The 27,745-nt window shown below is 44.9% G+C and overlaps 1 protein-coding gene across 1 annotated transcript in view; it reads left to right on the top strand.

The window, feature by feature from the left end:
* Positions 1-20,943, top strand: part of LOC142566390 (oxytocin-neurophysin 1-like) — a 70,521-nt gene extending 49,578 nt beyond the window's left edge. The window contains exon 4 of the mRNA XM_075677359.1: positions 20,763-20,943. Coding sequence (XP_075533474.1) covers positions 20,763-20,860 — 98 coding nt within the window. The 3' untranslated portion in view covers positions 20,861-20,943. The remainder of the gene's footprint in view (positions 1-20,762) is intronic.
* The last annotated feature ends 6,802 nt before the right edge of the window (positions 20,944-27,745 follow it).

Below are 27,745 nucleotides of genomic sequence, written 5' to 3'. Positions count from 1 at the left end.
ATTTTACCTCCATTTTCTGAACACATAAGCAAAATCTGCCCGACTCTTGGCCAATCCCCGTGAGTGGGTAAGCGCCAAACTCATCAAGGACATCATCATCATCATCATCAGACCATTGTTCCTTCGCGCTGCAGTATTTTCGGCTTTCCCCCGTGTTTTACTGGGAGACGCCGCTCCCATTGCCACGGCAATGGAAGTGCAGTCGGCAGAATGCCGACGCGAAGTGACTGCTTCGGCAGGTACCGGCCCGAGGAAGAGAAATTACCCTCCTAGACAAGCTGATAGCGAGGAAACTGCGCTGTACTCCTGCTCAAGCGATGACGCCTCAGATGACGAAGGCTTCGAAAGAGTGGTGCATCGCAAGGCCAAGCGAAGAAACATCAGCGGACGGTCTTCGTCAAGTAAGTCTACCGTCATGCCACAGCGAAGGCCATCGGCGCACACAATTCTTTTTGTGCCGGAAACACCTGGCAACAACCTCAACCGCCTTAATAGACAAGCCATTTCTGTTTCTCTGGAGGCTCTTGTCCCAGGAGAAATCAAGGATATCAGAATTAATGCTCGAAAGAACGTCCTGGCTATTGATGTCCACAACCAAAGCGCAATCAATGCTTTGATGGCAGTAAAGCTCCTGGGCAACATCAATGTCCCCTACCTCATTCCACAGGGCAACGAAACCACGGCTGGTGTCGTTTATGATATTGACACATCGTTTAGCGACAGCGACCGGCCAATTTTTATCAAACCTGCCACAGATGGTGTTGCCTTACTACAAGCTCGGCGCCTTGGCCAGTCGACCTGTGTAAGGCTCGTGTTTAAAGGTGACTGCCTACCATCACATGTAAAGGTCGGCCACTTTCGGCATGTGGTACGACCTTTCGTACCCAAACCACTTCAGTGCAGAAGGTGTAAAAGAACCAGACATGTGAGTGCCGTCTGCCGAAATACAGCGATATGCCCACGATGTTCCGAACAACACAACACTGACACTTGCCGTGCAACAGAGCTCAAGTGCCCAAATTGTCAAGGTTCGCACGCCGCATACTCAAAACACTGTCCCCACCTAAAGAAAGAGCAGAAAATCTTGCGAAAAATGGCCAGAGACGGATCATCACACAGAGATGCTTCTGCAGCGATAAGGCGACATCGCTCCCGGAAACGAAAATCTACGAAATCCTCTTCCGGTTCAAAGAAAAAGTCTCGTCCGGCAACGCCGCCTCCTGTCCCTCTGTCTCCAGTGAGAGCACGAATGTCAACGATAAAAGCGGCCCTGCTATTCCTGCTTCATCAAGTGAGATGTGGCCAGCACTGCCGAAGACATGCAACGCGCCAGAGCCACAGCACATGACTCTCCACTTAACGTCAAATGTCACTTCAATTGACTAAATGCGAGACAAGGATTCACAAGTGATTCATATGCTCAAATCCTTCACGAATGTCATGCGTCTATTACTGACAAACACGCACACTCCGGCTGTTCGTAGCGCACTGCAAGTGCTGGACGCGCTGACTCCAGTACTTGAAAGCATCGTATAGCACCATGGCCCGCCCCTCGCTGCCCTTCCACAAGGAAGTCGAGAAAGCATCTTTATTGCAGTGGAGTTCCCGTGGTCTCAAATCGAAAATTTCAGATTTTGGACACTATGTCTTCGAAAACCGATTTCCCATCCTCGTAATTTGTGAACCGAACGTGCAGAATGTTATACGCATTTCTGGCTATGAAGCATTCATGTCTTCAACCTGTGGTGATGCGAGCAAGGTAATTGTATATATCACATGTGATCTGACATACGTGTTGCACCCAGTCCCGCCTCACGACGACAACCAGTACGTTTGTTTAATTGTGAAAACGAATAAGCTTACGTTCACACTCGTCGCTGTTTACATTGCTGATTCAAGTGGCTTCGACTCTAAACGACTGCACGACGTGCTATCAGCGACACCCGGCCCTGCCATTCTCACCGGAGATTTTAATGCGCACCATCCGCTTTGGGGGAGTTTGAAGATGGACTCCAGGGGAAGGAGACTAGCATCCTTTGCCACACAGCACGACCTTTACTGCCTCAACGATAATAGTCCAACATATTTACGTGGGCTTACATACAGCAGCTGCCTAGACTTGACCCTGATTTCTCGGCGTCTTGAAAGAAACGTGCAATGGTTTCCAGACATCGAATCACATGGGAGCGACCACATTCCGACGTACCTGAAGATCAAGGGACTATCTCAATACCCCTCCACGACCCTCCGGAGAATTGACTGGTCGGCGTTTCGGTCGCACATGGAGGAAGTAAGTTAGCAAGGGGACCATTCAAGTCTGGAACACGAAATTCAAAAAGCCATGCAAGATGCTACGCGTGCTTTTCAGCCTTTCCCGAAATACGAAGAATTTGAAGCCGAACTGCAGCGACTACGAGCAATTCGCCGGCGGGCTGAAAGAAGATACAGGATAACTAAATCCATCCATGATCTCAGAGAGGCAAGGCGGATGCAAAAGAAGATTCAACGTCGCATTGATGCACTACAATCTCAAAGATGGAAACATTTCTGTGAGTCGTTGGATCCACGTCAGCGATTATCTCAGATATGGAGAACTGTTCGTGGACTTCGCGTATCACCGCAACAGCGTGTTCCTTTCAAATCCCTCGCTTTGAACCAAGGTCGCAGCGAAATAGACATCGCTGAAGAATTTTGCTCAAGACGTGCCAGCTCGCAGCTCCAACGCGCACTTACACCATGTGCCACTCCTGTGCCACGGGATTCCCGCATGGATGTAATGTTCTCGGTGGAGGAGCTTGAAGCGGCACTGGCGACTTGCAGGCGCTCTTCGTCACCTGGGCCGGGTGGCGTTACCTACGCGGCGCTCGCCAATGTTGGGCAGAAAGCACGACTCATGCTGCTAAACGTTTACAACGAGTCTTAAATAAAATTAAATTATGGAGTTTTACGTGCCAAAACCACTTTCTGTTTATGAAGCACGCAGTAGTGGAGGACTCCGGAAATTTCGACCACCTGGGGTTCTTTAACGTGCACTGTTAAGAACGGCCTGCTGACGTGCAAGTTTTGCCAGCCAGGTGCGTGAGTGGCGTCGACTTTTCCTGGAAAGCCATCGTCACCCTCTAACCAAACGGCGTCACTAAATCTACTGTGTGCGGAGGACATTGCCGCGTCCTCGTCTCTCCGTCGCGGGATTGTCGAGATGATTTCGACGAACCAGGCTTTGTGACTGAACAAGCCACCACCGACCCGGTCTGCCGTGAGCTAGGGAGTTCCCGAGGGAACGTATTTGGAGGCCCCGTCCCACGCACCATTCCTGACGTAAGCCCCGAGTTCTGCGAAGACCGTGTCACTTCGGAGGGGACCGTGAACCTGTGCGGAAGTGCGTGTGTGTAAGCTCTTCCGCAAAAAGGCGGCTCGTCTACGATGACTGGTCGAACGGTTCTCTCATCTAGGGATCGAGGGAGGACCGAGTGTTTATAAACCACTGTTGTGCGGCTGCTGAGTGTACTTTCTCTCGCAGTCATGCTAGACTGATGAACCCTGCAACGTCCTTATGTAGATACTGTAAATAAACCCATATTCCTCGTTCTCGATGAGAAGCAGTCCTTCCCTTCAACAACGTCCTCAGCTTGGATAAGTTGGACGAAGGCATGGGCCAGCTACCATCTAATTCATGCCCGACTACAATCTTCACAATTGGTTACGAACGGTGGGATTGACCTCCCAATCCTTACAGCACCTAAATCTAAGCACACGGGTGTTTTCGCATTTCGCCTGCATCGAAATGCGGCCGCCGTGGCCGGGATTCGATCCCGCGACCTTGTGCTCAGCACCCAAACACCATAGCCACTGAGAAACCACGGCAGGTACAACAAGTTTTGGCGCAGCGGTTTGGTTCCACGTGAAAGGAAATGCAGCCGCTTGGTTCCACTTCTCAAACCTGGTAAATCACCGTTAGATTTGGCATCGTACCGCCCCATCGCTTTGGCCAGTTGCATAGGGAAAATAATGGAAAGAATGAATTTGACTCGCCTGGAATGGTACCTGGAAAATTACGACGTGTACCCACATGCTATGGCTGGCTTCCGGCGTGGGCGCTCATCCATAGATAATGTCATCGATTTGGTCACGTTTGTTCAACATCAAAAACGTCTGAAACGACTCACTGCGGCATTATTCCCTGACATAAAAGGCGCCTATGATAATATACCACATTGTGCCATTATAGAGGCTCTGATTGAAGCTGGAATCGGTGGCCGCACTTTTCAGTGGCTGTGCAGTTATTTGACTGACAGGCATTTCTTCGTGATGACCGGGGATGGCACCACGACTCAACACCAAACGTTCCATGGAGTACCGCAAGGAGGAGTGTCGAGCCCGACGCTATTCAACCTAGTGCTCGTTGGCCTAGTCAGATGCTTGCCCAACACAGTTCAAATATCAATCTATGCCGACTACATCAGCATTTGGGCGTCTGCTGTGACATCACTGTACTTGCGAAAACAGAACTTAGAGCTGTCTTCAGAGAAATGCTGCCTTCTTACTTTCACTCGGAAGGCAATGAAGCGTTACTTACAAAAGTGTCAACGGAGAAGCAGTTGCAAATGCACGGAAACACCGCTTTTTAGGGGTAATTATCGACCGCGACGTATCATGCAGCCCGCACATTTCATACCTAAAGAAGAGGTTGATGACAATAATACATCTCAAATTTCTCGGCGAGAAGCCATGGGGCACATTGGTGCGGTCAATGCTGCAGTTCTATAACGCCTTGTTCTTCGGTTTCGCAAGATACAGCCTGCCTGTGATTGGTAACACCTGCAAAACAAACCTTCTTGTACTCCAGGGACTACAAGCTCAATCCCTAAGAACGTGTCTCGGTCTTCCGAGGTGTGCGTCTACAGCGGCAACGATTGTCATAGCTCGAGATCATCCAATATCAACGTACTTGGCAAACGACGCTCGTTGCAAGTTGCCCGATTACCTTCTCACCATCTTGCCGCTCTACCCACAGAAAGGCCACACGCAACTATCAGTCGTATAATTGTTTCCAATCGTACCTCATTGCCATCGAACTACATGCCTGCAGCTAGACCATCCTCACCTTTAATGTGCCTGCACAGACCTGAAATACGCCTCACCATCCCAGGAATCACGAAGAAGGCTAACATGCCGTCGTTTGCCCTGAAGCAGGCCACATTAGAACTTTTACATGAAGTGCACAGTGGCCGCGTACACGTTTACATCGATGGCTCAGTCACATCTGCAAGTTCAGCTGCTGTAGTGGTGATACCAACAATATCCGTCAAAAAACAGCTAAAAACGTCACATGTATCATCAACAACAGCTGCTGAACTGGTAGCCTTGCGTGCGGCTCTTCATTTCATTCAGGAGGAACCACCCCATGCTCGGTCAGTCTTCTGTGATTGCAAGGCAGCCCTACAGAGTGTACTCTCAGCACTGCGCCATGGATCACATGAACAGCTCGTCTCAGAGATCAGGGAAGCACACCATTGCATAGTTGATGAAGGACAAGATATCATATATCAGTGGTTGCCTAGTCACTGTGGCATACATGGCAATCATCGAGCAGACGCAACTGCCCGGTCTGCCCATGACGGCGTCAACTGCGTTGCCATTCCTCTTTCGAGAGCTGACGCAGCGAAAAAACTTGCCATACTTGCACACGACTTGACATTAGCTCAGTGGAATTCATCCGATTTCACAAGTGCACACCTTCATACCCTGGACCCTAATTTACAACTCCGTATTCCGCCCGAGCTTCCACGACGCGACTGCACCCTTCTAGTTCGTCTATGGGTTGGAGTAGCATTTTTAAATGGTGTACTCCTTTCTTATCGGAATGTCCAACAGCACACTTTGTGAGTTCTGCGGGCGCAATGAAACAATCGCGCACCTTCTTTGTCAGTGCTCTCGTTTCAACCCGCAAAGAGCAGTCCTCTCAGCCACCCTAGACAAACTGGACAAGCGCCCAATGACAGAAAACAAGATCCTCGGAAACTGGCCCACGCGAACATCAGCGCGATCTGCTATGAAGGCGCTGCTGCGGTATTTAAAGGACACTGGACTTTCTGACAGATTGTGGTTTCACTGTGTAACGCAGGATTGTACGGTGACACTGCATAACACTAGGAACGCCTTTGCGGGCTGCGTGACAGTGCCCACAGAAACAGTTTGTGTGTGCGTGCGTGCATGTGTAGTTTTCTTTTCTTTTTTAATCCTTCTCTCTCTCACCTATCGCATCCCCTTGCCCCTCCCCCAGTACAGGGTAGCCAACCGGAGATAATCTCTGGTTAACCTCCCTGTCTTTCCTTTCCCTTTCTCTCTCTCTCTCTCTCTCTGAGCAGCGCACCTGGCATACATGTGCGATGTTATGCGCGTATGTTACATGACACACAATGTTTCATTCTCTTCATATGCACAGCACATGATCAGTACAATTCATGCGAACTTCGAACGCGGTTATGGTCGAAGAGTCATTACGTTTAATAAATATTTTTAAATTAATCAAGAGCTGCCAACGTGATCAACAGCCGTGGTCAATGTTACATGAGTGCGCATTTCGCGTTCGTCGGTATGAGCCTACCCCAGCGATAGACGAATACCGGTCAGCCGACGAGAGAACACTGTGCAGGCATAATGTAATCGCATGCAGTCGCAAATCTTGCCTTCTCTTTTTCAATCAATCAATCAATCAATCAATCAATCAATCAATCAATCAATCAATCAATCAATCAATCAATCAATCAATCAATCAATCAATCAATCAATCAATCAATCAATCAAAAAGTGAGCTTTATTTAAACAAGTCAAGGAATGGTGTACAAAAATAGTTGGACCAGTAGCCTATGTGGCTAGTAGCTGGTCCAATACACAAAAGTACATATACAAGTCAACCAAATACATATCTGCTCAATGAGTAAATTTTCAATAAGTAAATCGGTTTCTAAATGGCCTACTTTAAAGGACATCGCTGATGTGACCTAATTCAGCGATTATGTCGGCGATGCGCGGTGGGCAAGGGGAAGCGATCGGGTCACGTATGTGACTGACTGACCAAGAGGCGTTTATCGAGGCTGATTGCCTGCACCTTGACCCGGAACAAAGCAATGACGACCACGACCAACAGTTGCTTACCCAAACATCTCGAAGGTCTGTCTGTTTCTTCGCGAAAAAAGAAAGAAAGAAAGGAACGAAAAAAAAGTGGTTTAGCATTGACTTACGGACGAACATAGTGAAACGCTTAAGATACACACGACACAAATAGCGCACATGGTAACTAAAGCTAATGAGCATCCGAAACTATACCCGGTGTTTGACGTAACTTGAATCAAACTTCATTTTGCTGCGCCTTAGACCAACGAGACCAACGATATATTGCTCGTGGTTGTTCTGAGTTACGCAGATTATTCATGGAAGTATGGTTAGTTAGTTAAGTACTTACGTTAAATTATGCAAAAATTTAAATATTACATTTAGGACGTACGTCGTATTTGAAGAGTTCCGGTTTCTGATTTTATGATTACTCATTCTGTGATTTCTGACTGTCACAGCCCTTTTATAGGCTACAATAAAAATCAAAGGAACTCTTCATATATATTATGTGAAAAATATTCTGTACAAAATTTAAAGTCGCAGTAATGGCTGGCGGACCATGCAGAGACAGTCTTCTTTTTGAAGGTACAAATAGGACACACTCATTTATTGTATAGGTATATAAGGACTATTCGAACGTGCCTCAAAACTTTGAATAGGTGAGTAAGAATTGATGCTGCAAACACATTCGCGCAAGATCAAGTCTCTTTCGCTCATTTTTGGGGCGTGCTACAAAAGAAGAATTAAACAAAACAGGTTGTTACGGTATCTGGCCTCGCACGTTATGTACGATCTAGTTGTCTTTACCACTCGGAACAGTTGTTGAACTGTTTCTCACTGTATCTGGCGTTCCACAATTTTCTGAAAATGAAGAAAAATAAGCAAAAGGCTAACATCATTTCATTTCGTTGTGATAGTTTACAAATGGAACAAGAAAGAAAATGGAATGAAAAGACAAGAACAATGGAGCGATGAACGGGTTATGCCAGCTCAACCTCGCCATTTGCAGCACAGTACTTGTACAAATTCAGCAGCACAAATGTGTGCCATAGGTTATACCGTTTCCGTTACAGATGTTTGACAGGAAGTAATGGAAGAACTGCTCGGTTCCACTGCCGTTTAGCGTCGAGTTCAAAGCTACAGCTTGCGTTTTCGTTGTTGATAGTTTGTTTATTTAAAGCAAGATCGGTGGCCACGGGGCGGCTGAAGCTGTCTCGTGGCCCCATGCACTCTCTCTCTACAACAGACACTGTGTCCGTCCATGGGGGAGTGACATCTGCCCTCCAAACTGACGAAGAAGCATGGCATGTGTTGCATGTCGGGGTCGCAAAGTGTTCCGTCCAAAACAAAGAAGACCAGAGGGACGAATCCATGGATCACACGTGACGTTATACACGCCAAACCAAAGGTGAAGCGCTTGAGGAAATATCTAAAAAAAAAACGAATACTTGTAACAGACAGAGGCGCAGGCATAACTGATATGAAATTTAAGATAAGGGCAGCCAAGTCTATTTATTTCGCGACAATCCAACCGAAATTCATAAAAGGCTTCCCTACCAAATTTTGGCACTACATGAATCCCAAGGTCCGAAAAACAGCCCAAGAAGCGCGTGAAGAAAGTGCTAATTTCACCAACACCTTAAATAGCTACTTTCAGTCTATTTTGACCATTGATGACGGAAATCAGCCTAACGTAGAAATTAGGGAGGAAAGCTGGATCAAAGCATTAGTTGTCTCAGAAGCGGGAGTCTTTAATCTGCTTTTGAACTTGGATGGAAAATAAAAAGCTCCGGACCGGATAACATACCTAATGCGTTTTTAAAGAGATATGCCGAGTGGGTATTAAAATACCTGTGCTTTCTCTTTAATCGGTCACTGTCGTTGCGCACCATCCTGAAAGATTGGAATATAGCAAAAGTAATCCCTATACATAAGTCCGGAAATATGAGCGAACCTTCCAATTATAGAAAAATCTTCTTAACTCATACATTTGGTAAACTACTCGAGCACATAATCCTAAAACACAAGACGAATCACCTTACAACATTTTATCTCTTTTTCAACACGATTTCTGCCAGAACGTGTCCCCGGTAACCCAACTGATCGAACTGGTCCACGATGTCTCCTCAAGCATTGATCATCAAAAACAAATCGATCTCATTCTGCTGGATTTCTCTAAAGCTTTTGATCGGGTGTCGCATAACAAACTTATTCTGAAACTTCAATTTACCCTGGGCAAGGGACAAATTCTTGATTGGATCACTACCTTCCTCAAAGACAGAACGCAATTCGTAGAACTCAGTCATGTGAAATACTTAGTCGTACCGCTGACCTCTGGTGTACCGCGGGGTAGTGTTTTGGCACCGCTATTATTCTTACTTTTTGTGAATTATCTGCCTTCATCTGTTAATGCCGGATGCAAGTTGTTTTCAGACGACTGCATTCTGTACAAAGAAATCAATTCACATGATGACCACATCATCTTAAGTACAGCCTTAGAGAAAATTTCAGTGTGGTGCAGTGACTGGCAAATGCACATTAACGGAAAAAAAGTCCGCTGTGTTATCCATAACTAGAAAAAAAACATTAATCCAACTTTATTTATACCATCAATTCAACTACCCTGTCTAAAGTTAAGCAGCATAAATACCTAGGTGTCATATTGTCACAAGATATACGATGGGATTCTCATATACAATACATCGCATCATCTGCACTAAAAATATTGCTTTTTTTAAAAAAGACTATTTCAGCTACCACCACCAGACACAAAGTTACTGGCCTATAATACACTTATCAGACCCATCCTGGAATATGAAAACGCTGCTCGGTTTCCGTATACAAAAAAAGCACAAACTAACCAACAAACTCGAAGGAGTTCAAACAAAAGCGCTTAGGGCCGTTTTTAACAAATTTAACCGAACAGATTCGCCCACAGAACTGCTTAAAAAGCTGGATTACTAACGAGAGAAACCGCGCGAGATAGGCGCGCTTAAATGTAATGTAACAGCTATTGCACAACCACCTAAATATATACATGCCCCGTTATATTAAGCAATCCACAGCAAGAACTACCCGCCATAATCATTGCCATACCCTTGCGTCTTACAAATTCCATACAGAAGCTCTCAAATTCTCGTCTTTTTCCCTGGCGATCAGAGAACGGAATAACGTGACCCCCTCCATTACCAGCAACATCATCTTTAGCTCGTTTCTCTAAACTAATTGAAAGCCTCGCAATTTTGAAACAGGGATATCTTATTGCCTTTGTCGTCATATAAACCAAGTGTACGTGTTATTTGTCTGCGCAATTTTGTAGATTTTGTTGTATGCCTTACAGCCGTCAACTGCGCGACATTTGGTTGTATAATGTTTTAGACAATTGCAGCACTGACCAAGGTAGCTGACAGCTCGAGCAAAGAGCCAGTCCGTCGTTGTCTTAGTCGGGGTGACTGTACTCTTCTTTCAAGAGACGCAGGAAGAATGCACATAGAATGATATAAATGCTTTTTAAGGGATGTTTCGAAGCCATAAATAGCTTTCTACTCACTTTACGGAAAGTCTTTCTTGTATCGTAAAAGTTCGAACGGTTTAACGGCAGGAGTGAAGAAGACGTGACAGGACAGACGCCTTAATTTGCATGTGTAGTTGATATCTCACACACTAATTGCATTCTGGGGCTATTACGATGCAATTTCTCACCTGCCACTATTCCAGTGAAGCTATCCTTATACAAAGCACTAACACAGCCTACAGTGAAATATGCACGTTCCATGTATGAGACGCCGTACACTCTTTCCTAAAGAACATTCATGAGTCCATTCAGAACTACGTCGCCCGTTTCATTTCGACCAATTATTCTAGTCATGCTAGCGTCTCAATTATGAAATAAACCCTTGGTTTAACTGACCTTGTATTGCGGCTCAAGAATACCCATCTATGCCTTTTGAATAAGGTTCTTTACACTAACCATGCTCTTGTACTTCGTACATCTTGTATTTCATCACGCAACCCGCCGTGGTTGCTCATTGGCTATGGTGTTGGGCTGCTGAGCACGAGGTCGCGGGATCGAATCCCGGCCACGGCGGCCGCATTTCGATGGGGGCGAAATGCGAAAACACCGGTGTGCTTAGATTTAGGTGCACGTTAAAGAACCCCAGGTGGTCAAAATTTCCGGAGTCCTCCACTACGGCGTGCCTCATAATCAGAAAGTGGTTTTGGCACGTAAAACCCCAAATATTATTATTATTTCATCACGCGTTGACCATCGATCTGCCGACTTGCCCCTCGAATGCTTACCTCAACGCCTTCATCTCGTGCACCAGTGCAAAATGGAACCATCTCCCTGCCTCCATCGGTGGATGTGTTAGGTAAGGACAGACTAAAGGGGTCCAGACTACTTTCAGTTTCCAGCGAAATTTTTATATGAGATGAGAAGATGTCTCTGTAGAAATGAATCAGCCTTCATTTTGTGAAACTTGGCACGGATTCCTCGGAAAAAATCTTAGTATGCTAAAGGTACAAAAGGGCATTTTAACGACTTGCAGATTTTACAAATTCGAAAGCCTATTACTCTAAAATTAACGCATTGCACACCACCTAACTTTTTTCGGCAAATCTGCGCCACTAGTAATGTTGGTTCACGGGAAGTTAAATTTATGTGGCTCTCAGTATGTTCTCGAAAACTTGCCAAACTTTGGTTCTTGCGCAACTGCTTCTGCCTGACCCCGAAATCAGGGGCTTTTTTGGGGCCGATATAACTAAGGCGATGAAGCTGAATAATATTTCTGACAGATCTTCAAAAGGTTTCTCGCTGCTGAAAAGAAAGAAGTATGCAACCACGCCCCGTATTTATTTCGTTATAAGATCCCCAATATGACAAAATTGAAATAATAGCGAAAAAAATGAAACATTTTTGAGGCCTATTAAAAAAATAGACATCGTCCATTTTTATGAAAATTTTTTGTACAATGCCCACACAGGATTGTTAAATATAATACTGCAATAACATGTTGCATTATTTTATTTTAAGTGAGAAAATTGAGTCTATTTTAAGACCTAGGTAGGGTCATCCGTACGATGTGTCTCGGTCTAATAATAAAATAAAAGTCACACTCATATTTAATTCTGAACTCATTATTTTTGTTGTAGTAAAGACGAGTGACTCACATCATGTGTTTCTTGCTTAATTTTAGCGATGAAATGAGTTGAGCTTGAGTTTTCAGGGCTCCTGCATCCGTATTCCTACTACGGTACGTTGAAATAGCAAGCACGTGAGTGCGTGAGTGCAAGATTTTTTAGACTAGTCTGGGGAACCTATTTATGGCATTGATCTCTAATTGTATTTGCTATCTGAAATGCTCCCCGTGTACACGAACAATGCAGCAGCCTAGAGGGAAAGCGCGATGACGCCACTGCAGTGGGTGAGCCAGCAGGGTATGTTCAGATGGGGACAGTCGCAGAACGGGCCCCGAGTATTTTTCATTTCCACTTAAATTTTTACATTAGGCATAAAACTCCTCGCACACCGCGGAACTGCGACTAGTTTACCATCACGTTTTCTTTTTTGTACGCACGAGAAATCTTAATTAACTGAGAATATGATGCCTTTAGCATTCCTAAAGGAGTTTCAAAATGTGACCATGAAATGGATCCCTCATAACAACATAAGGCGCACGCAAGCAAATGCCATACGCGCAAAAAAAAAGCAGTCTTGGGGAAAGGGTTCCATTGTTTCTCACTTCGGCTTAGCGGAAAATTGGTCCACAGTACTCCCGGATGAGGTGCGACCATACCATTGACAAAGCGCGCAAATTAGCACCTTCACTTGCGTTTTATCGTCAAGGACTACGCCCTGACCGGCGACGACGTCCGCCATGACTCCGCACATGCTTTCTTGGCTCTGATAAATGGCAAGGCGCACATTGAGGATTACACTCCAATTTACACCCAACTAACACACATGAGCGATGCAGTGGCAGCTCTTTTTGAAAAGTTAAAGTCTTTAGAAACTTCCTGTACGCTCTATCGCGTGCTTGCTACCTCAACACACCGTGGTAGGAATACGGATGCAGGAGTCCTGGAACAAAGCTCAACCCATTTCATGGCTAAAAAGAAGCAAGAATGGCACAATCTGGGTCACTCTTTCTTTACTACAACAAAAAAAAAAAACTAATTAGTTCAGAATTCAATATGAGCAGGATTCTTATTTTATTATCAGAATGAGACACACCGTAGGGATACCCATACCTGGGTCTTAAAACAGGCTCAGTTTTCTTACTTAAAATAAATAACGCAACATGTTTTTGCAGTACTATATTTAGCACACGTAAGTGGGTATTCTGAAAAATTTCAATAACAATCGGCGATGTTTTTTTAAGCGTCTCTAAAGCGTTCTAATTTTCGCCCTTTTTGACATTTTGGCATGTTGGGCATTTTATACGTACGGGAAATCTTTTGAAGATTTGTCACAAATATTTTTCAGCTTCACAGCCTTAGCTAAACCCCCCCCTCCCCCCCCCCCCAAAGAACCCTGATCTCGTAGTCATCAGAGGTACATGCTAAAAAAAAAAAGAAACAGTTTGACCATTTTTGGAACACACACTGTAGGTTAAATAAATTATATTCCCGTGGACCAATATTACAAGTGGCTCAGATTTACCAAAAACATTTTGGTGGGGTACAATGCATTAATTTTAGAGTGATATGTCTTCGAATTTGTAAAATATGCAAATCGATAAACGCCCTTTTGTAACTTTTGTGCAACACGATTTCTTTCAAGAAATCCGAGCTAAGTTTCGCAAACAAAGGTTGATTACTTTTTACAGAGACATCATCCCACCTCACATGAAAATTTTGATGAAAACTAACATAGTCGGGCCCCCCTTAGTGTTTCCTTACCTGAACACGCCCTGCTGCTGTCACCGACAGCACGAAATTTAAGAAAGTGAGTTGCAATTATATCATTTCATCCCACTCCTCTCTCTAATGACCTATGGGTCATGAGAGTACTTGAGCACTTACAACAAACAAACAAACAAACAAACAAATAAATAAATAAATAAACATTCCAATCTGCGAAGGCAGGTGAACAACGGAGCTGTATATATGGTGATAAATATGTGCATAATAAATATGTTGATTTAAAATAAAAGACACAACGAGAATGAATTTCGTTTTTTTCACGATTTTTGTTGCTGTTTTATTAAATTGCATACTGACTGCTTTTTGATTTTTTTACCTTCTTTTGTTAGCTTTCTTTTATTCATTATTTGCTCGCCAAGGTGACTATTTCTTTATGATCGCTATTATACACGGCCAGTGGCTCCCTGGCGACACCGGAAAGGTTCTTCGCCAATGTGAGGTCTATGCACGGCCGATGACGCGTCGCGGGCACACTGATGTTTGTGTAACACTGAATGTCGAACCTTTCCAAGAGAAACGCGACGAACCACTTTCCGTCTGGCCGAGACACGTCTATGTTGAAATACCCCACAATTACGATGGGAGTGGAGTCGGTACGGGTAGGGGTGATCCGACCAACGATGCATACGCTTGGCGTTTGCGGCACGATATTTGCCGCCCGCCGTCGTCGCGAACATTCCCGCTTCTACTCACGACGGTGTTCTTCGTATAGGCGCGCTGTTCTTCCGCAGTACTCACCGCATGTGACCTACCCATGGCATGGGTGGCAGGGAACTGAGATAAGCTTACGTGGTTTGCCTATGGAGCCCGCGACGTCAAACCGCAATCCATACTAAACGGTGTCTATGCCGGCTTTATTTTTTTATTACGATATTTTTGTTTATCACAATACGTTTTGACACTTCTCGCGATTAAACGGAGCTGCGGCATACCCGGCGATAAGCTTTTACATTATGTTCTAGCTCTTGGAGCTCTGGCGTGGCCGTCATTTTTTTGTTTTTGTCTACACACACAAACCGCCAGAACGTAGCGTGTAACCGCTCCGCTGTAATGAATACCAGTTTAGTCCGGCTTCGTGTTTCTCTTTAGTGCCTCATTAAAGACGACCTTCGACTTCCCGAGCAGCGATAGAAATCAATGCAAGCGTAGCTACCGCATTTACGTCATACTTCATGCCAAGTTATGCCAACGTAATGTGGGGCTAATTACGCGTCAAGACGGTGACAGAGGCACGTTCTTCTGCTTGTAGTTATGAAACGAGTAGTCGTGCTTTTCTGTCCTCCCGTCTTTGTAACTTTGTAACACTTTGTAACTCCACCGCTTCCTCCCCCATACTGTACAGCTGGAGATTTAGCGAGTCTACATTGTGTTCATTGCTGCGGCACCTAATTGAGGCGTCAAAGTTGGCGTACACTTGGACACCTTGAACTTGTGGACCATAGAGTTTCTCACTATATTGCCTATAGGAAAATCTGGCGCTGCTGCGCTGTGGTATGCATGGGAATGCCGGTATATTGTGACTTCGGATTGGCATCGCTCTCGGAGAGCCAAGACACCTTGAAGACGCGCCTGGCAAGCACCGTTCCGTCTCAAAATGATTCATTTTCTACTAAAACTGCACGTAAAAAGATGTCTTAGCTTTATTATTACACAAAAACATGTTTTGCTTAATTATGATATCTTGTTATTGCATGCACGTTACGTACATTGCACCCGCCGTGGTTGCTCAGTGGCTATGGTGTTGGGCTGCTGAGAACGAGGTCGCGGGATCGAATCCCGGCCACGGCGGCCGCATTTCGATGGAGGCGAAATGCGAAAACACCCGCGCACTTAGATTTAGGTGCACGTTAAAAAACCCCAGGTGGTCGAAATTTCCGGAGTCCTCCACTACGGCGTGCCTCATAATCAGAAAGTGGTTTTGGCACGTGAAACCCCATAATTTAATTTAATTTAACGCACGTTGCATGTTATTGCATATGAAACGTAAAAATTATCAGCGGGCCGCTAAAACTGGAGGACAGACGACAACATTCGCGCACGCTTTGGAACAGTTTGTCGTCTGTTCTTGCTTTTCTTTGCTTGGTTATGCATTGTAGGTGAGTAAACATCACTGCAAAATGTAATATGCGTGAATGAAACCACTTTACGCAGATTTTACTTTAAGAACGCGTTATTTGTGTAGCCATATATCCACGTTTTAGACGAAGCTTCTTATAACACCAGCCAACACAAGCCTTGCAGACACATATACTATGGGCACTATACATATACCGTCATTCCCATGACAGCACAGTGCCCCTTAGGAAACTCCCATAGATTGTGGCGCCAGATTTCCCTCTAAGTATTATAGTAAGAAACTCTATGTTGTGGACTCTGCGCCCAGCTGATGATGATGAAGATGAGAAGAGCATCCTTTTGAAATGTGGTTGTGTGATCGAGCTCGTTATGTTTGCCTTTATGGTGTACCTTAATATAGCATACGTAAGGCCGCTCACCAGGCACCGTCGAAAATTTTGTTATATATACGCTAGAAATTGTGAAGAGCGCTCAACGAAACATTCTACCACAAGAATGAAAAAAAAAAGAAATGTAGGAAGCGGGGAGCAGGGGGGGGGGGGTTCAGTAGTGGCTGATATAACGCAAATTGAACGTTGAGAGTTCATTATGCGACGAGGCGGCCTACGCTCCCCGCAGCTGACGCTCTTCCCGTTGCTTCAATTCGTACTCGCAAGTGAAGTCGCTCTCCTGCCTTCTCCCGCATTTCTTTTTTTTTCTTCTTTTTTTAACTTTTATTGCTGCACGGCACACTTCCACAGGCAGTTCGGCGTACTCTGCGTCTCAATTCCGGAGTTTTTCTCACTGCTGCTGGCTATTTGTGCGCTACGCGCCATGCGGGTGAAACGGAAGCGCTATTGGTTTGACGACCGTTTAGGCCGGCACTGCAGGATTATTTGCTCTGAAATCATCCGGTCGTCGAGACGGCTCAATGCGGTTGCGAGCGACCACCAGCGACGAATCACGTGTATACCGCTATAGTCTGTGTGTGCGTCCAGGTCTTCATTGTGGGCATACACATCTCCTAGCAATATAAGTTCCGCATGATCAGCGATCTATTTGTTATTTCTGTGCATACAATGTACAAATTCTTCGTCTGCTTGTCTGCAATTATTGCCTGCCCACAAGTAGGCTATTGCTAGAATTACATTCTTCCCCACGATTGTGCCTGCCGCCCAGATTTGCTCACTACAATTGGGTTTTATTCTGTCCTGTTTAAGCCCTCCTAGATGTAGCCTTCAATTAATCGCGGTCCCTTCAAACCTCTAAGAGTAGTTTCTGCAACAGCCTATACATCCTATATCCCAGCATACGCATAACAGCACGTACAACTTAAAGGGAACAGCAGCGCCAGTACGGCTGAAATATAGGTATTCTAGCAATAAAATTGGTCACATTTGGGCAGGTTTTGTATTGCAATAAGTAGAAGCCTAATAAATAACCAGACGCATTTAACAGCGCAATACTGCTCTTTTTTTGGCCGCTCGGATAGAAAACAACTTGTACATGTTGTAAAATCGCATTTTCGATGGCGAATGGCGATGTCGGAAGTGGGCCAATGACCAATTAAAATGAAAAAAAGGAACTGTTGATTATTTTTTTCCTTATTTGATTAAAGATGAAGCTTAGCTAAAAGGCACGAAGCCCTACAAAGTTCCAGGCCATCTTGACTACAAAGTCAACAGAAGTAATACAGTTTCGCAAAAGTACACTGCAACGGACGCGGAAGTATAAACAGCCTGTACATGTAGGGTTAACGCACAGTTACCGTTTAACAATACAAAAAAATTTTCACGCATAACACTTAGCAGTATGAAAAAAAAAAGCAGTGTGCAATAAAAAAAAAGTGCCGTTTTATTGCTCGAAGTTTGTGGCCTCTCGCAAAGATTTCCTGGGGAAAAAAGCGGGAAACGGACGCTTCCATATTCGCTGGCGATATGGCTTTGAGTGCGCACGATATTTCTCGGCTTTCGGTTTAGGAAACTAAAACTTAATTAAGACATATTATTTCATTTCATATCTGCTAGAAAATGCAACAATGAACTGGGTTATGATGCCTCTGTGAAACTACTGCATGTGCTGTAATCGCTGCTAAAGGAGAAACAAGGAGTGCGAAGAAATAATGTTATTATAATCTGCATAACTTTCTGGCGCACCGCCTCAAACACCTATGCACGCCACGTAGCTTCCACTCGAGTGTCAAACTGCTGTTACGCAAAACGCAGTAGAGGCGCAAAAGACTTAGCGCTCAAAAAAGAAAAAACAAAATAACTAGATTAACTCGTGGTACGTGTTCCTGCCTTAGACGCCTTCTCTTCTGCATGCCGGACACGCAGCTGCAGTTGTGCACTTCTCACGTGATCGCGTCGTGCTTATTGCAGCGCTCTTTTATGAGCACCTTTCGTCGCCATGCACAGCCATTCCTCGCTTGCAACACTTGGCAGGCGTTCCCAGCCCCGCAACAGATGGTAAAACGCATCCAGACGGGGTTGTATTTAAAGTGGAGAGGTAAAAAAAAAAAAGAAAGTCGTGGTTGCAATGGGAAGCTCTGCCACCCACGACCACGCGCGGAGCCTTCGCTGCGAAATGATATATTTCTCTGGCTGCAGTCTCACCGGATGGTTGAAGGGGGGGGGGGTTACACCGTGTGGCAGGTATTTCCCTAACACGTGTTAGGGAAATGAACCAAATGAACCAATGAACCAAATAAACGAAACGAAACAAAACAAAACTGGACATATTTGTTTGTGGTATTCTGAAAACATTGCACGCAGAAACAATTGTGTTAGCGTGACGAAAAAAAAAAAAAAGACATTTACTTGGCTCCATTCTAGCACATCAACGTATTTGCTCATAAGTATATAGGCCGGATTATAGGCCTATATTTGTTGTCGCACGCCAGGGACTAACCCTTCTGATGCATGAGTTAAGAAGTTGTTTGGCACTGGCTGTATATATAGTGCCCATAGATGCCTATTTCTGTCCTTTGTTTGTGCCTATATGCGCCTATTTTTGCTTTTGCCATCTGCTTGTAGCAATGCTTTTCTGGGACGATATCATTGTTTCGAATGCAGATTCGGTTACTTCTTTCCATAAGACCTGGCAGCATAACTAGACGCTGTTGCTAATGGCAACGCACCTGGCAATGTGACCTAGCAAATGAGCGCTTGCGTTGTCAACGTTAGTCGATGTTTTGAGTCTCTCACCATCTTCCTGACACTCATTGGCAATTCCAGGGAAAAAGATCAACAAAAGTGTCCTTCTTAGGCAGTGGTCATGTTACACTGCAGGTGGGAATATGAAATGCGTATCATTTTCGCCACACGTGTAGTGCAGGCTGAACCTTGGAAGGACTGTTGGCCCCCATTGGAATGCTGCTGCCGCTTTTGGTAATCGAACCCGTAACCTCATGCTCGGCGCAGAACTTCATACAGCCAGTGCGCAACCACGGTGGGTAGACTGAGGGGGTGCGAAGCAATTCGTTGCACGTAGACTTTCCTGGAGTAAGGGATTCATTTGCAAGTCTTATGCAACGCCGAGACAATAATCCATCGCCTTCGATTTCGAGTGGCAAACACCAATAGCGTTCTCTTCAATGCTGCGCTTCTACGTGCTTTTGGGGTCTGAAGATCAGAAGCGTTTCTATTACTCTTCTCGAGTGGTCAATACATTAAGCAGTACGAATGTCATTGGCGTAATTGAGAGGACCGGACAAACTACTATTTTAACTAGAAACAATATACGTATCGGGCAACGACCAACGAGTCTGCTGGATCAAAATGATATTAACGTCTTCGTAAGAAATTTCTTAGCGTATACAGTGACCTACATATTGAGATACCAATATACACAGCTGTGCATCGCATGCAGAAGAAAATTAATGAACAATAGAACTTATTGCTGGGCGAGTCGGTTGAGATCTGATGAATACTTGGTTGCGCTAGCAGGAAAAAAAAAGCTTACGAAAGAACAATGGCAGGAATCTCTCAAGAGCAGCAATCTCCACATTCAACTCCAGACTGTCCAGAGGGCCCACGACATTGCGGCGGGACTTGATCTCCCGGTTACATCGTGGGCGGAGCCACCGACTTGATCTTCGGGAGCCTTTGGTTTTGGCTTCCCGAGGTCTCAGTCCCTCAGGACTCAAATAAAGTTCTTGTCATGTCATGTTAGGAATAGAAGAAGGAAAAATAGCAGCAGGTCCTACTTTTCTTCCTAGCCTTCTTTTTCTGATAACGCAACAATGTATTCATTAATGAACAGTGTTTGAACTGAAGTGTGTGCGTTTCGATTTATACAGAGAACCCTTGGTACCTAGATATTTTGTATATACCAAATGTTCAGAACTACAGCATAAGCCTCACACATATGCGTAAAACATAGACTGCTGCTAATAATTTGTTAAGGTGCAATGTTGCGCATTGTAAACTCGGTATAACGTTTCAAACGCACGTAGTCTTATATTTTATTGGTTACCGGCGCCGCATATCGCTCAGGTTTAGATGTTTCGGGCGTCTTTCGTTAAGTTTGAAAGCATCGTCGATGTTATTAGAATGTGCAAAGGAAATATACAATTAACATCAGCGCCGGCTGTCATATATACGCACACTTCGCTTCATGTCCAGCGACATTTCGCGATGACCATGGACCTGTGTTGCTTTGCGCAGACGGCTGCAGGAGAGACGAGTCTTGCTCAAACGACGGAAGCACCGACCAGTTCGGAACGGGCGTCGACATGCTGGAGTACGGCGTATCCCGGAGGTAACCAACCGACCCGCAGCTGACCGGAGCCCACAGCAGAACTCGGCGGATCGAACGAAATGCTCGAAAAAAATAAAAGTTCGCTTTCCCACGTCGTTGCTTTCGCTTGAATGAAAACGAGTTGTATGCTGCGATTCGACGATGCGAAATGCAAACTAGAGCGGCGACCGACACGGTTGCGATCGAACGGCAAACGCTTCGCCCTTTAGTGTGCGCCGAATTCGATTCGATGCCACCACCATTGATGTAAATGTAGGACTGCCAGAGCTTACTTCTCCACGACAGCGCCTGCCTTGACGTGTGACAAGGCATGTCGTAGGGTGCACATGCGTCGTCATTGACCAAAGTGACGGAGAGTCAAAGCGGCCGAAGTGGCTCATAGCTGGTACTGAGAACCGGTTTCTGCTGCCTGGTGAAGACGAAGTTTATCTGAATCATTTGGAATTATCTCCAAACAAATGCAGGCACAAAAGAAAGAATTCAATTTCCGCTTCTGTCTTTCTCTTCTTTTAATGTCGCACAAGAACTCTGGGCCCACAGTATAGTTCAGTGTTTGAAAGTAGCAGGGTGTAATTTTATAGCATTCGAAAACATTTACAGCGTAATTTACTGCTTTCAGTTTATTGCAAGCGTGGCTATTTGACGCAGCGTGAATTGCGAGCGTGCGACTTCGAGGAAATCAAATCGCGATGCAGACTGCAACAGCGTGCAGCTTAACCATCGAACTTGATCACTAGCAGCGAAGCCTCCACAAGTTTCTTTAAGCCATGACAAGTCCTGTAGATAAGGATATACAGCAAGCTCGTTGGCGGCGCACCTCGCGCGACTATGCCTAATGATCAAGAAAAGCGCACGACGCTGTCAGATAATTGGTATATAGATAAAACGTCACGCCTACGTCACCTTGAAAGATTTTGTGTATTCGCCGTATTACAGAATTCAGTCTCTCCTGTCGGAAATATTTGATGGATGTAATCATTTTAGGCCAACGCCTGTTAGGTTAAAAAAACTTCACCGACGATTACGATACTCCCTAATGAGAAATTTGAGCTCAGCACTATACGTGTTTTCATTTCGCGATACATTGGCTGGCACGGACAATCTGCCTCGTGCGGCACGTTGTAGACGGAGCGAAGTGGGGCGCGACTGCCTCGCCAATTGGGAGGTGTCGAGAGGCAGCGCGTGGGTGATGCGTGGGCGCGACTCACAGCAGCCGCAGACAGAGCTCCGCTCATCATAGGTGCCGACTACGGGTAGGATCCGGGGCCCGAGCACCCTCCGAAGTTTTTAGTTTTTCAGGACGGGCAGAGCCCCACCCCCGGCGGCGCCGAAGCCGACGCCCCCCCCCCCTCCCCCCCACACTCACAGACACCCCTTCAAGTGTCATTACCAGAGTTCTGTTACCTACATCATTTGAGGTTTCTTTTCAGTTGCCTCTACCTCTTCACTTAGCATTTTATTGCGGCTAAAAGCTTACTGCATCAATGTCGCTGTGGACGTGCACAGCTTCTATGCATACTTTCGCTTTATGTCTGCAAATCCTGACATTAAGAGGACATACGTATTAGAAGCATCAGCGCCGGCTACCTCATCTGTATTTTCTAGCCAACACTTTTTTTTATTTACAGTGTGAACACCATGCACAAAGACAATATATTTAAATATATACGAAGGACAACGTTCGTTATATTTTTTTCAAGGGAAGAGGTAGCCAAGTAACAATTATTTCTAATGGTATATGGATGGCCTATGCCGGTATATGTTGCTGTATGTTCACCTCGCTTCAAATTGCTTTGCGTGCTTTTTGGAACTTGAAAAAAAAAAAAAAAAACTGCAGACTGCAGTGACTCCTTCGGCAGTGCATTTTACCAACGGCGGGTGAAATGCACGTGAATGATATGTGTCTCATTATTGCTTCTCTTTCTAGTAGGCAATGCTAACGACTCATGAAAAAAAAATTTCTAATATTTTACATTTATTAGGGATGGAAACATAGCCACTTGCACGTTGAGGTCGTGTATATATATATATATATATATATATATATATATATATATATATATATATATATATATATATATATATATATATATATATATATATATATATATATATATAATATGAAATTATATTCTTGTTCTCTTTACCTTGTAGCACCATACAAGTTCTTTACGTTTGAAAGGTAGCCTGAAGAATTCCTCTTTATTTACTATATATATATATATATATATATATATATATATATATATATATATATATATATATATATATATATATATAGTTCACTCAGTGCCTGAAACGAGACCAAACCGGATACACTAGAAAACAGATTTAATAGCAGTCATGCGCATCAACGCTTATACTCTGACTCACAGAAAAAAAAAGCAAAAGAGGCTGCAGCTTCGCCGGAAAGGCGACGAAGTATTAGTTATAGCGAAGTATAAAACAATTACACGAAGGGAAATTCTTACCGTACAAATCCGCGTATGGGCCCCACCCATGTAATGACTCCCACCCCGAACTTGACAGCCAATATTAAAAAAAAAAAAAAAGAAACCCAACCGAGAAGCAATCGCGTTCGGTGCGCTGGTTCTGATCACGCTCAACAGCGAAATTTAACGCGCAGCGTTCTTTCGCGCGTCGCTACTAAACGGGAAGGAGGCGATCGCGGAGGTTTACGGCGGATTTCGAACTAGTAGAGGGAAAAAAATAGGTCAGATGGCCCTGTTCCATGTAAGACTCGTCAAAATCGCCACAAAAGAGTACGGTCCTTACACTACTCTATACGTTAGTTATATCGGCCATATAAATTGCGGGAAACATTCGCTTACTAATTAAAATAACAAGCATAGTGCACGGGCCGTGTAAACCTGTAAATATCTCACTGGATGACCACGAGCACTCGCTGTCACCAACGCTGGCAACGTTTGATGACGTCACCTCCAACTAACCCGAACATTGGGCGCGTGGGAAGATAATGTCCATCAAGCCGCCATCCTTTTCGGAGCACTGTTACGTGCTTTTTCTCGCATCCACGATGTACGGGTCGCTCATTCATATGATTTTTTGGTCTTTATACGGAACGTCACGGCGACGACGAGAAATGAAACGAGAAATAGAAAACATGCGTCGAGCTAGCTTCTACCGCGGCTGCGGACGTCGCAATGTGCGCCGGCTTCAAATACAGCACGAGCACGAACGACAAAGACAACAGTGGGCATTTCGCTTATCGGCACTTCGCCAGAACCCGTCTTACGCTGAGAAGGATACGTATTTTCCACCGTTTAAGCACCAGCGGCAACATAACACTAGGCGCGCGGTGAGACGGCGCCCGCGAAGGGACCAGCCATCTCGGATTGCAAGCTTGAACCCCACAGATTACCTCTAAAATAAAGCGCGCGGCCCGCGTATGTAGCGCTCCGCAGGCGCACGGACAGCCAAGCGAAGTCGCTACAAACTAGGAGAAAACGCCCGCTTTACTGACTGACTCGGCGTAACTGGTTGAATTTGATTCGGCGTAGCTGACTGATTCGGAAAATTTTTCACTCTCGTTCTAATGGAGGAGCGCACCTTCATGAAGGTTGCGTGGCGATAAGTCTTGATTGAAGAAAGCATTTTGAAACTATCGCATAGCTTTGACCCATTTTGTACCAGGGCGCCAGTTTTACAGAGAGTGCTCCTTTTATAGTAAGGCATTCGTGAGGTATTCGGTTGGCTAAAGCTATCAGGCGATAATGTGAGGCGAGGAGGCGGTGAAGGAAGCTTCAAGCAAATCACGTGGCTTAGAAAACAACGCAAGAAGTTATACAAAGGAATGAAAATTGGGTACATAAAAGTGCAAGTAGGATGAGGCTTTTTGGGTATGCAAAGACGCTTGGTTGTGGTATACGTAAAACTCCCTAGTTTGTGCTATGCATTTTGCTTGTTAAAATTTATTCGTCCTATGCTTTATCAGCTGCTGAATAACGTAAACCACGCTGTTACTACTCGATCTCGTGTACTTTCGCGCTTTTGAGATATGGCTGTGTATTATTATTGATTTATTTGTTAATATGGTTGATTAAGTGGAGCTAAAGTTCCGAGCATCTCGTTTCTGAAAGGAAAGAAGAAAGGAAAGCAAGAAAGCGAACTAAAGAAGAAGAAGTAGTTTAATGATTGGAAAATGTAGAGAGGTCGGCCGGAGAAATGGAGCATCTGGCCTGCTACTCTACGTAAGGGAAGGGGAAGAGGGGAAGAAAAAACGTCACAATGGGGGGTGATAATGGGAGGAACGAGGTGAAGGACACATTGCATAAATGTTATCACAAGCGTGAGTCCAGACCCGTGTAGCCTAAGAAAAGAAAAAGAACGTTCTCTGAATGCGGATTTAAGCAGACGTTGCCGGTATGCCGCTCCACTTACACACGCGAAAAACAAGTAATCTCCAATCAGGCAACTATTGCAATCTTTGTTTACTCGATCGCGCCCGTTAAAATATCAGCTGTACACAAAACAAGATGGAACTGTGAAAGCAGATGCGGTATCTCGTGTCCATAAAATTTTTCCAAAGTTCGACTTCATCCCAAACGATCGCGAATGCTGCACCCGCCGCGGTTGCTTGGTGGATTTGGTGTTACGCCACTAAGCACGAAGTCGCGGGATCGAATCTCGGCCACTGCGGCCGCGTTTCGATGGGACGAAAACACCTATGTACTTACATTTATATATATATATATATATATATACACACACATAATGCTGCAGACTATAATCCGAAAACGCCATCGAGAAATCGTCACAGGTGCTTAAACGTCACTAAAAGAAGCAACTTGTAGCTCGCACGATCCGGGTACGAATTTGTGTCCGCCAAGGTAGGCAAGAAGCAGGCTGGAGACAAGGCAGTGGGGGAATATGGCATAGGCACTAGGAATAGCAGGGGAGAGTTATTAGTAGAGTTTGCGGAACAGAATAATATGAGGATAATGAATACCTTCTTCCGCAAGCGGGATAGCCGAAAGTGGACGTGGAGGAGCCCGAACGGCGAGACTAGAAATGAAATAGGCTTCATACTCTGTGCTAACCCTTGCATCATACAAGGTGTGGACGTGCTCGGCAAGGTGCGCTGCAGTGACCACAGGATGGTAAGAACTCGAATTAGCCTAGACCTGAGGAGGGAACGGAAGAAACTGGTACATAAGAAGCCGATCAATGAGTTAGCGGTAAGAGGGAAAATAGAGGAATTCCAGATCAAGCTACAGAACAGGTATTCAGCTTTAACTCAGGAAGAGGATCTTAGTGTTGAAGCAATGAACGACAATCTTGTGGGCATCATTAAGGAGTGTGCAATGGAAGTCGGTGGTAACTCCGTTAGGCAGGATACCAGCAAACTATCGCAGGAGACGAAAGATCTGATCAAGAAACGCCAATGTATGAAAGCATCTAACCCTACAGCTAGAATAGAACTGGCAGAACTTTCGAAGTTAACAAGCGTAAGACAACTGACATAAGGAAGTATAATATGGATAGAATTGAACATGCTCTCAGGAGCGGAGGAAGCCTAAAAACAGTGAAGAAGAAACTAGGAATTGGCAAGAATCAGATGTATGCGTTAAGAGACAAAGCCGGTAATATCATTACTAATATGGATGAGATAGTTCAAGTGGCTGAGGAGTTCTATAGAGATTTATACAGTACCAGTGGCACCCACGACGATAACGAAAGAGAAAATAGTCTAGAGGAATTCGAAATCCCGAAGGTAACGCCGGAAGAAGTAAAGAAAGCCTTAGGAGATATGCAAAGGGGGAAGGCAGCTGGGGAGGATCAGGTAACAGTAGATTTGTTGAAGGATGGTGGACAGATTGTTCTAGAGAAACTGGCCACCCTGTATACGCAATGCCTCATGACCTCGAGCGTACCGGAATCTTGGAAGAACGCTAACATAATCCTAATCCATAAGAAAGGGGACGCCAAAGACTTGAAAAATTATAGACCGATCAGCTTACTGTCCGTTGCCTACAAAGTATTTACTAAGGTAATTGCAAATAGAATCAGGAACACCTTAGACTTCTGTCAACCAAAGGACCAGGCAGGATTCCGTAAAGGCTACTCAACAATAGACCATATTCACACTATCAATCAAGTGATAGAGAAATGTGCAGAATATAACCAACCCTTATATATAGCTTTCATTGATTACGAGAAAGCGTTTGATTCAGTCGAAACCTCAGCAGTCATGGAGGCATTACGGAATCAGGGTGTAGATGAGCCATATGTAAAAATACTGGAAGATATCTATAGCGGCTCCACAGCCACCGTAGTCCTCCATAAAGCAAGCAACAAAATCTCAATAAAGAAAGGCGTCAGGCAGGGAGATACGATATCTCCAATGCTATTCACAGCGTGTTTACAGGAGGTATTCAGAGACCTGGATTGGGAAGAATTGGGGATAAAAGTTAATGGAGAATACCTTACTAACTTGCGATTCGCTGATGATATTGCCTTGCTTAGTAACTCAGGGGACCAATTGCAATGCATGCTCACTGACCTGGAGAGGCAAAGCAGAAGAGTGGGTCTAAAAATTAATATGCAGAAAACTAAAGTAATGCTTAACAGTCTCGGGAGAGAACAGCAATTTACAATAGGCAGCGACGCACTGGAAGTCGTAAGGGAATACATCTACTTAGGGCAGGTAGTGACGGCGGATCCGGATCATGAGACGGAAATAATCCGAAGAATAAGAATGGGCTGGAGTGCGTTTGGCAGGCATTCCCAAATCATGAACAGCAGGTTGCCGTTATCCCTCAAGAGAAAAGTATATAATAGCTGTGTCTTACCAGTACTCACCTACGGGGCAGAAACCTGGAGGCTTACGAAAAGGGTTCTACTCAAATTGAGGACGACACAACGAGCT

The sequence above is a fragment of the Dermacentor variabilis genome, unplaced genomic scaffold, assembly GCF_050947875.1.
Source record: "Dermacentor variabilis isolate Ectoservices unplaced genomic scaffold, ASM5094787v1 scaffold_12, whole genome shotgun sequence".
Lineage (NCBI taxonomy): Eukaryota > Metazoa > Arthropoda > Arachnida > Ixodida > Ixodidae > Dermacentor > Dermacentor variabilis.
Note: the sequence above shows the minus strand (reverse complement) of the source record. Positions and strands in the feature narration are given on the sequence as shown.